At 44.6% G+C, this 10,814-nt stretch overlaps 2 protein-coding genes across 2 annotated transcripts in view; one reads left to right on the top strand and one right to left on the bottom strand.

The window, feature by feature from the left end:
• Window positions 1-545: 545 nt before the first annotated feature.
• Window positions 546-10,814, bottom strand: part of LOC123759143 (proton-coupled folate transporter) — a 16,448-nt gene continuing 6,179 nt past the window's right edge. Inside the window, exons 2-11 of the mRNA XM_045744014.2 lie at window positions 9,397-9,876; window positions 9,116-9,241; window positions 7,924-8,158; window positions 7,190-7,383; window positions 5,198-5,375; window positions 3,540-3,641; window positions 3,017-3,163; window positions 1,953-2,036; window positions 1,075-1,231; window positions 546-689 (exon numbers count right to left, since the gene is read on the bottom strand). Coding sequence (XP_045599970.2) covers window positions 587-689; window positions 1,075-1,231; window positions 1,953-2,036; window positions 3,017-3,163; window positions 3,540-3,641; window positions 5,198-5,375; window positions 7,190-7,383; window positions 7,924-8,158; window positions 9,116-9,241; window positions 9,397-9,864 — 1,794 coding nt within the window. The 5' untranslated portion in view covers window positions 9,865-9,876 and the 3' untranslated portion in view covers window positions 546-586. The remainder of the gene's footprint in view (window positions 690-1,074; window positions 1,232-1,952; window positions 2,037-3,016; window positions 3,164-3,539; window positions 3,642-5,197; window positions 5,376-7,189; window positions 7,384-7,923; window positions 8,159-9,115; window positions 9,242-9,396; window positions 9,877-10,814) is intronic.
• Window positions 10,468-10,814, top strand: part of LOC123759219 (crustacyanin-A1 subunit) — an 18,485-nt gene continuing 18,138 nt past the window's right edge. Inside the window, exon 1 of the mRNA XM_069324901.1 lies at window positions 10,468-10,632. Coding sequence (XP_069181002.1) covers window positions 10,616-10,632 — 17 coding nt within the window. The 5' untranslated portion in view covers window positions 10,468-10,615. The remainder of the gene's footprint in view (window positions 10,633-10,814) is intronic.

Raw genomic sequence — 10,814 nt, 5'->3', positions numbered from 1 at the left:
GCGGCATGAACGTCATGAGTACTGTACTAAAAATATCAAGAAAAGACAAAACAACATTAGAAGACAGTGTATAGAATGAACACTGAAACTTCAACCCACAGACGTCAACAAACAAACGTCAACCCACAGACGTCAACAAACAAACGTCAACCCACAGACGTCAACTCATAGACGTCAACCCACAGACGTCAACCCACAGATCTGAAAATGAAGAAAATATCGACGTTTTGGGCGTCACACGACTAGATAATAAACCGGGACGATCCGAAACATCATGTACTTGCTTTATTTTCAGAAGTGTGAGTTGAGTGACTCAATTTCCAGCCCAGTGCTGGTCCCTCATGCTAAAAAAAAAATATCTAAAGAAATGCTGTATGTAACACAGAACCTCACAAGATTTAAACTTCAACTCATCTCTGTTGTTTTGCATAGACCCCAAACACAAACTCAATCCCTTCTCATTGGATCCGATACTAAAACAGGTCTCAAAGTCATCGAGCTTATGACCATACGAACTCAATCCAAAGGTAAACAAAACAGGGGGAATCATTTAACCTGTGTTGTGTTATATATATATATTGATGCATCAGGTTGGGACGTAGTCCACTGCATCTCCAGCAGCAGGGGAGGCTGGCGTCTTACCGGCAGCTCCTCTCCTTGATACCATCTTCATCGACACCGTCACTACTCTATAGGAAGAAAGAAGATAATAACAGTTAATTCACTTAGTCGGAGACAGCCACCCCTGAAAACAGTTGCCTAATTGTTGGGTGTTAGGGAGTTAGGGACCTCCTTGACACAGGGATGTTTACTGCTAGGTGAACAGTGGCATTAAGTGATTGAAATCGTGCCCAACCATTTCTGTCCCACCCGGGATTCCCGATTGCGAATCGAGAACGAACCCAAGTACACTACAGAGATCCTATAATACATAATAAACAAAGCTTGTACATCACTCTGTTATAAAATCTGAACATGATTTAAAAGACGGATTTCAGGGCATTGGTGTGAGATATTCAGAGTATCAGGGTGAGTAAAAGGTGTGAATGAGGGGTGAGAGGGTGGGATACTCACAGCAGTATGAGGGTGAGGCAAAAGTTGAATCCTGCTGAGAGGAAGTTGAACGATGAGGGTCTGGTGCTGTTGGTAGCGGAGTAGACTGCGTTGTAGAGTGGGGCAGCAGCGAAGGGCAGGAGTGACTCCGCTGTGGCCATTACCGCGTACACCTTACCTGTGGTGAGAGGGTGGGGGGGGGAAGACCCTGTGATGCACCTCAGTTATACTAACTCACAACATTGCAGCAACATTGGACGAGGTAATGTTGTGTGAATGTTACAATATGCCCTGGTCATTAGTTTCACACGCTCTTGCGTCATAACTCATACCCCCTCTCACTATACTTTCACCACACACACACACACTATACCCTCACCATTCCCTAAGACGCTCTTATCTCACGTCTCGTGGGCCCCCGCCACCATATTTTCACACAATCTTCTTCACTCCCTCATGCTTCCTCACTTCACACTTCATAGGTTTCTCAAAACATCACAAACTCATCATACTCTCACAATATATACCCTTGTCACACTCACTACACCCACACCATGTTTGTACACCACCGTCACCATACTTGCACTATATTCTCATCACACACCCTAAGTGTGCTATCACCATACTCCCAAAATGCACTCCCCACATCCTCACCACGCTCTCACCACACCCTCCTCACACTCTCCCTATATACAACCCTCACTATACCTTCCCCACACCATCATTATACATTCTCACTACCCCCCCCTCACCCCACCCTCTCACTCCCCCCAACACCCTCACTACACATTCCCCCACACAATTAACAACATCACAACATTCCCTCACAACATCCTCACCACATTCTCACCATACCATCACTACGCTCCCCCGACACTCACAGCGCAGGAAGGACTTACCAACGGCGCGAGGCCCCGCCAGCTTAGACAAGAGAGAGCGGATGGAGACCGGCGCCATGTTCCTCCCCCCGGACACTGCCGCTCCTGCAACAAGTCCGCACGTCTCCTCTTGCTGACAATGGTATATTCTACATGTATAATGGTATTTTAAAGTGTATTTTATGTAATTTAGTCTGTCTGTCTCTCTGTCTCTCTGTCTCTCTCTGTCTCTCTGTCTCTCTGTCTCTCTGTCTCTCTCTGTATGTCTCTGTCTCTCTCTCTCTCTCTCTCTCTCTCTCTCTCTCTCTCTCTCTCTCTCTCTCTCTCTCTCTCTCTCTCTCTCTCTCTCTCTCTCTCTCTCTCTCTCTCTCTCTCTCTCTCTCTCTCTCTCTCTGTCTCTCTGTCTCTCTCTCTCTGTCTCTCTGTCTCTCTGTCTCTCTCTCTCTCTCTCTCTCTCTCTCTCTCTCTCTCTCTCTCTCTCTCTCTCTCTCTCTCTCTCTCTCACACACACACACACACACCACAGAATGGTTAGAAATGCAGGGTCTAGAGCTAGTAGCTCGATTCAGCAGACACAAATAGTAAATAGACACACACACAGAAGGTGTCTTAACTTTAGAAACAATGGACAAACAAGAAAACCTGGTTTCATTTGCACTCACAGAAACAAAACTGTCTGGATTCATTACTAATGAATCATTAGTAATTAGTAATGCATTATTGCCCAAAGACAATGTTCTAAGGCATTAGAAAGAAAGGAAATGAAGTGGGAAGAGCCGTGTTGAACAGGAAGGACTAGATATTCAAGAAGCTGTCAATCCCATTTTATGAACGATTTAGTGACTATATAACCGGAACCATAACAATAAGAGATTATAAGATAATAGTTCCGACTCGTTGGTAAATTGTTGGGGCTGAAAATTCGATATAAAATGTGTACTATCTTTATTTTATCGGCCGAGGTCCCATAGACACTCTAAGATGTTACACGACCAAACATCACATTCACTCCAAACATCTTCCAATCAATCAATCTCTATTTTTATTTTTATGTTTGAGTCAATCATGTGGAGAAGGACACTTACCTGTCCAGATCAGCCAGGTGAGGCTAGTTGAGGTGACCAGACCATAGACTACGCTGCCACAGGTCTTGGAGATCCCGCCCACGACACCTATCCAGCCGTCCGCCACACCCGCCACAGCACTCAGCACCGGAACCACTGCCACCATCACTGTTGGCAACCACTACCACCATCACTATCACTGTTACTAATCCCTACCACCATCACTATCACTGTTACTAATCCCTACCACCATCACTATCACTGTTACTAATCCCTACCACCATCACTGTTTATGAGAGAGTAAGAGGGTTAAGGGCACTACCAGGGTGAGAGGTACGATGGTGAAGGGACTTCCGGAGTGAGGGACTCGACAGTGACCAATGATGAGACGGTGAGGGCACTCTACCAAGGGGAAGGTGTGGGACTCAGCGAGGGGTGAAAGAGTCTACCTTGAAGAGAGGAGTGAGGGACTCTGCTATGAAGAGATAGTGAGAGATTCTGCCAGGTGAGAGAGTGAGGGATTGCAAAAGGGGAAGAAACTCACCGCACACGCTGAAGAGGGAAGCGAAGGTCCCCCAGCGACTGTACTCGGTGTGGCCCCAGCCGAGGGCGCGCTGGACGAACAAGTATTTCACGTTGGCCTCACCTGAAATATATCATCACCAGGAGTTACTCACGGCCCTGCTAGGCTGCTTCTGCCTACCATGGCCCCACTAGGCTGTTTCAGTTTGCATTCCACTCTGCTAGGCAGTTTCAGCTTAGATTCGGACCTGCTAGGCCGCATAAAGCATTTGTGTTGTATTTTAGTTGTTGCATATACTGTTGTACTAAATTTTACCGTGACGAAAACTGCAGAAGAACGGCACATCGTTTTCCCATGTGGGGGACATTGATTGAAACGTTTCGAGTCTGGACCTGGCTTTGGTATACGAGTCGACAGCAGAGTTGAGGACTTCTTGCGTATAGATTTGTGTGTGTGGTGAGACGGGTAATTACCTGGATACGGTTGGCTGGAGTTTGTGGTTCGAGATCAGTTTATTCAGTATGCGCTTATCTCCAACCACAGTGTTATTCAGTGTATTCCGGGTGTTGAAACTAGCAATTGGGGAATAGTATAGTTGTGTACATTTTAATGTTCTCTCTTCTTCCTCCTCCCCAAGTGACGACTCTCCCTATTCTTGAGTACTCGTGTATTCTCTGTGAGCAGGAACTGGGTCGTGATCTCACGATCTTATGGTTAAATGCTTTCTCCTGATGATTACCTTACATTATTGAATACTCAGTTATTAGACACTTAAGATCTGTCGGTTTGAGGTACCTATATAGAGCTTTAAAGTTACCTTCTTCACTCAAGTGTTCTTGAAGATATCCTAATAATGTATAACAAAGTTTGCCAGTGTAGGCTACCGATCACATTCCCCTGTATGACTAACCATCCCGTAGGGTGCTTTAGGAGAGATGTAGTCCTTCAAACCTATCTCAGCTTATTCACCCGCGTGCTAGGGTGTATCAGCTTACACACGGTACTTCTAAGTTTCTTCATCAGTTATCTAGCTCTGATATGATACTTAGCTTACTCGCGTTCCTTCTGATTGATTGATTGATGGAGATTAAGCCACCCAAAAGGTGGCACGGGCATGAATACCCGTAAGTGGAGGCCCTTTTGAGCCATTACCAGTATCAAGAGCTGATACTGGAGATCTGTGGAGGTGCGACTGCACCCTGCGTGACGGGAGATGTCTCCCGTGTTCCTTCTGATTGATTGATTGATTGATGAAGATTAAGCCACCCAAAAGGTGGCACGGGCATGAATACCCGTAAGTGGTGGCCCTTTTGAGCCATTACCAGTATCAAGAGCTGATACTGGAGATCTGTGGAGGTGCGACTGCACCCTGCGTGACGGGAGATGTCTCCCGTGTTCCTTCTAGTCGGCTACAGCTTATATACGGACCCTACAGGACCTCTTTAATTTACAGGTGGCAACAGTTGCCGGATGCAGGTCGAGCACTACATAATTGTTGATAATTTGTCTAGGTACCTGAGGTAGACTATCGTCAGGTTTTATAGGGTGACAACAGTCGCCTTATCAGTGAATGGTCACGCAGCACTACGCATTGATGAGCGATGATGCTCCATTGACCCCAGACAGGCAAGATATGATAAGCATGATGCGATGATTATGATGAATCACGCTCCACTGACCCCAGATAGGCAGAGAGTCGCACATCATAGCCAGGATGAGAAGAAGAATGTGCGCAGTGGCGCGCTGTGGACGAGGCTGGACGGTGACGTGCACAGCATCGTAGAGCTGCGCCACGTCGCAGGCCGTCGTGCACAGTCGTCCGGCTTCGCGCACCGTTGTCGCACATCCGGACGGCTCCTGTTGAAACAAGGTCATTAGAGCTTCAAACTCACGATCGTTAAATCTGTTTCTATCAACGTGGCCAAGTGATCATATCGGCATCAAATATTTATTTAGTAATTTTTTACTGGCATGTTATAGGTAATAGAAACACTAGGGACAAATCAAGTATTTCTTCGATATTTTTTAACTCCAACTAATGACATCTGAGGAAGAATCTGAGTACATGTTGTGTGGAGGTCAATGGCCAACACCGACAGACCACTGGAACATTATCTAACACAGCGCCATGTAAGATAATAACCAAATAAGGATTTTAACTGAGATTTAACAGAACAGAAAATGTAGTTAAATATATTAAATCTAACTGAACGGAGACTAGAAATAGCCTAAGTTACTCTATCCCTTTGAGATGCATTTTATTGTCTCAGTAAATGTACTTGAACTTGAATTTAGCGAAGCCAACATACGAGTCATTAATACACACTGCTTAAGTAAGACTGAAACAAGTAACACTAAAGTGGGTCAGCCAGAGGCTTAGGGCTCGCACAGGAATATCCATGAAAAAATAATATCCAAAAAGAGGTTATCTGGGAAATTTAAAATTGATGGAACTTTTTTTCTCATGTCTTGTTTCCTAGAAAATATTTTCATTGCAAATCCACTCACAATAGGGTAGTGAGGGGGATTGACTAGTCCAGTAGACTGTCTCCTGTACTCGTGTGATCACCTGCAAGTAATTACACTAAGACGGAGAATGGGATTAATGCTGTCATCTTTGGATTTACTGAGGTAATCGTGGATTACTCAATCCCAGTATAGCAGGTGATTCATTTGATGGATAAAGGTACAGATCCACATGGACTACTGTTGGGAATATTAAAGACTGCAATGACCTCATCTTCAGCTGCAAGAAAATAGGAAATATGTTTATGTGTATTAATACTATCATTATTAAGTTATTACCGCTATTTATACATATACAAGGTACAACGGGATGGGTGAGTAAAGAGATTGGTGGTACAGTCTTGTACCAGACACTAACACGCCGAGCTCATCTGGTACTGGTACTGGAGCTGTGACACAGTGAACACACACCAGATATTTCCTGGAGTGCTGAGATTGTTCTTATGCAGTGCTTTTGCACCTTTTTTGTGAGCTCTAAGGCTTGCTGTTTTGGCTAGAAACTCTTCACCTTTGGCTAGGTGCATGTATATTTACTTCACCGATTTATATATATATATATATATATATATATATATATATATATATATATATATATATATATATATATATATATATATATACACATTATACACAGCCTAATTATTTTTTACTGACGTCCATAAACAAGTAATTAAGAGTCTAATTTCAGCCCCAGCTGTCAGGTTATGGTGTTTAGCATACAGAACAGTGGCAAGTAAAGGCAAAATCACTTGGTTTGGTCAGCAGAGCAAAGATTTCCTTCTTGCAGGAAGAAGATCGGCGTTCGATCCCCTATGATCTAGGTGACTAGGACACCGCTCCTTTCCACCGTCTATCTATCCCAACTTCTGTTCTCTTCTCATGTCCATTATATGTGCTGTATAAACACACAAACTTTACGCTTTATCACGATATTTAATTTATTCTATATGCTTTTATGATTTTATGATCTCTAAATCAATGAATCGACTTGAGAATGGTCCAGGACGGACCGAAACGTCGTCGTCCCTCCACTTTCTAGTGTGTGGTCTGGTCAACATCTCTAAAACAATTTGCAACTCACCAGAAAGGTTCCTTCCGTAGCATTATTTAGCTAAATACAATAGCATACAATACAGTAGCATTACCTGTGAAGTGCTTTGTTGTGGACGATGTATTCTGACAGCGACGTAGAGGATGCAGACGCCGTAGATAGCGATGACAGCCGGGAAGGCCGCCACGTAGCCCCCAGCGTCCAGGAGCGGACCCACTAACGCCGTTCCTACGGGCGCCCCGAGGTAGTAGGCTGCGTCCAGGAACCCCATGCGGGTCGTACGTCTACCTGGCCACGATCGTGCATATTATAATGTACTTCTCAGTATACATTATACCACCACTCAGTATAATGCGTAATTACACACATACACAGCACGGACATATGTAAATAGATTTGCCTGCTATAATGCAAGGTGTCATATACAAACTCACCCATCATGTACCAACGTGACATGTACAAACTTATTCACCACAGAACACATGATCATGCACAAACTCACTCCCAAATGTCACAGTCCAGTAACCAGTGCAAGACCGCCTTACACATTACAATATCATCCAAAAAATAATTCCCTCCATGCCCTTATTTTTCCACTTTCACTCAGTTTACACTCCACCCGTTGTTTGTTGTTGTCAAAGATTCGCTACCTGGAACTAAAAGATCCAAGTAGCACGGGCTATGGTGAGCCCGTAGTGGAGTGAATACACACTCCACCCGTTTTCACCAGCCTCTAAACAAACCCCTCGCGTCACAACACCGTCAGGAACACAACATGAGAGTCACCCGCGACAAGATTGCGCTAACGAGACAGAGCGATTCACTAACGTGGCTTGGAGAGATCCGCGAGGTGCGCGAAGCAGAGCATGAGGAGGCCGTGAGTCCCACCACTGAGGGAATACGGCAGAGACCCAATGAGAATCACCTCCATGCGACACGAAGGGCAGAGACTTATAATTAGGTAGACTGCTGACTCCAGGAGCAGGCAGGCCAGTGAGAACATCAAGGGCATGCGGCGGCCCCACCGGTCGCTCCACGACCCCAGCACCAGCACCCACACTACCTGTAGGGTGGTCACCCCGATGTTACCTCTCTCCAAGCTCATGCAAATTTATTGAGATAGTAAAGATACATCACAAAAGTGATAGATTACCTTCAGGGTATTTCTAACGGCCTCTCTGTCACGCCAAACTGCTTGGTATATATTGTATATTCAACAGGAATTCCTCTCAGTTTAAAGCTATATTCAATGCTAAAATAGTCTTGCAGGTCAGTCAGTTATCTCTGGTAGTGCCATAATTCCTAGGCTGCGACATGCAGCGTGATCAACATTTTTGACCCACGGCGTTATTGTGCGGAATGAAAAGCTAATTAATTAAACACTGAAATCACAATAGCGTGATGCATCAAATGAACAAATCCACAAGGGCCGTGATGAGGGTTCGAATCTACGTCCGAGAGGATCCCAGACGCACCTTAATCGACTGTACCACGACATTGTTAAAAGAATTGCAACCGGGAGTTCAATAAAGAAGAATTATGTCTCGGCTAGACTGCAGGATCCGTGTAAGGTCAATTGAACTCCCGGTTGCAATTCTTTTAACCATGTCGTGGTACAGTCGATTAAGGTGCGTCTGGGATCCTTTCGGACGTAGATTCGAATCTTCAGCACGGCCCTTATGGATTTGTTCATTTAGTTAATTAAATATTTTGAAAACACGCTTGTTTTTTCTTTATGTTATCCAGCTAACACTAAATTATGTCACGTTAAAATATAAGAAGAATAGATTTAAAGGACACCTATTGATCGAAGAAGAAGGAGGAGGAGGAGGAGGAGGAGGAGGAGGAGGAGGAGAAGAAGAAGGAGGAGGAGGAGGAGGAGGAGGGTAAGAAGTAATATACCTCACATATCCGTATCATATATATCTACCTTGCCAGGAATTAATTCATTATATCTCTCCCGCTCTATCAACTCACGACTTAAAAAACCTTCCAGTTGTGACTTTTCGCCTGTCCATACCTGGATAGCCGTCTCGAAGATGGACCGGTACATTAGGAAGCTGGAAACCAAGTCCTGGACGGCTTTCTGAGAGTCATCATGTTCCTTCAGGCTCCCGCAGACGTCTTCACTCAGTCCGAAGTTCACCTGTGCGCACATTGACGGTTCCACTGTCGTAGACCTCTCAAAACATGCAATATACAATAATATATTCATATATTTAATATATATATATATTGAACACAATATGTTTTGGTTGAATATGGTGAGAATTATGTTCGACGAAGCACGTCTTCACTAACCTTACAGGCTTTTTCCACCATAAGGTCCTGAGAGGACACATACGATATCTGAGAGCACAGGTTGCAGACGAACAACACCGGCTCCACCGACACATTGCTGGCCCACAACCTCACTCGCCAGCCCCACCCTCTGTCAGCCCCAGGATCTGTGTCAGCCCCAGGACCTGTGTCAGCCCCAGGACCTGTGTCAGCCCCAGGACCTGTGTCAGCCCCAGGACCTGTGTCAGCCCCAGGACCTGTGTCAGCCCCAGGACCTGTGTCAGCCCCAGGACCTGTGTCAGCCCCAGGACCTGTGTCAGCCCCAGGACCTGTGTCAGCCCCAAGACTTGTGTCAGGCTCCTGAACTTTCACTAGCCCAGGTCCTCTATCTGTCTCAGGATCTCCGCCTGATAAAGGGCATGTAGTCGCTGGCATGCTGGGGAGTGTAGCAAAATAATTGGGTTGGGATGAGTTCCTGTCTACAGCCATCTTTGCAGTAGTCTGGAACAAAACAATATATATAAATATTTATATATTTATATTTATTTATTTTAGTCAACCCGGGTATCACCGGGGACCCCCATCTTGTTATTAATAAAAGTAAATTCAAATATTTTTCCTTTAAAACCACACTTTTGAGGATAAATTAAACAAGAATTTTCCCCCATGGGATGCTCGATCTCACGTGTTTGTGTAGTGTTGAACTTTGTTGACCATATCTGAAAGACCTGTTTTTTGGACAAGAATACGGGGGTTTAAAAGCTACTTATCTGACCATAGTAAACATTATTTTAATCTTTGCAAGTACTTTACTAAGAAAACAACTGGGATATCTTACTTTTGTTGAGTTGATTGTAGATTTTATTTATTCTAGTGTCTAATGACTATAACGCTACAAATGCGCAATGCTCTTAGGAAATAAACAAAAGCAAAATTATTTTTGACTATATTTGAGAGTGAAAGAGATACCTTCCTATATGATCTTACAATGAAGATCAAATAGGAAGGTAACTGTCATGTTCACAGAAAATGGTACCATCCGTTTTCTATGTGCGGCGGCTGGGACGCCAGAGAGAGAGAGGAGGTAAACAAGAGAGCATACAGGACGCCCGCCAAGCTTGGTAGCTACTAGTCATGTAATCATATTAAGTATTAAAGTCAGTAACCAAGTCATGACTTTACATCAACCCTACAACCAAGACTTCCTCAGTAACACACAAACACCACATTGGCGACGAGGATGAACTGTGAACGCAGGTATTTGTTCAGTTTCAAACACAAGGGAGAAGCATGCTGCCTGGAGAAGGAAGAGAAGCTGTGAGCGCCATACCCGATGCTGTATGCTAACCGATGCTGTGTGCTAACCAATGCTGTGTGCTAAACGATGCTGTGTGCTAACCAATGCTGTGTGCTACCCAAGCTGTGTGCTACCCAAGCTG

Source organism: Procambarus clarkii, chromosome 15 (assembly GCF_040958095.1).
Source record: "Procambarus clarkii isolate CNS0578487 chromosome 15, FALCON_Pclarkii_2.0, whole genome shotgun sequence".
NCBI lineage: Eukaryota > Metazoa > Arthropoda > Malacostraca > Decapoda > Cambaridae > Procambarus > Procambarus clarkii.
The sequence above is the reverse complement of the archived record's forward strand: the minus strand, read 5'-3'. Positions and strand labels throughout refer to the sequence as shown.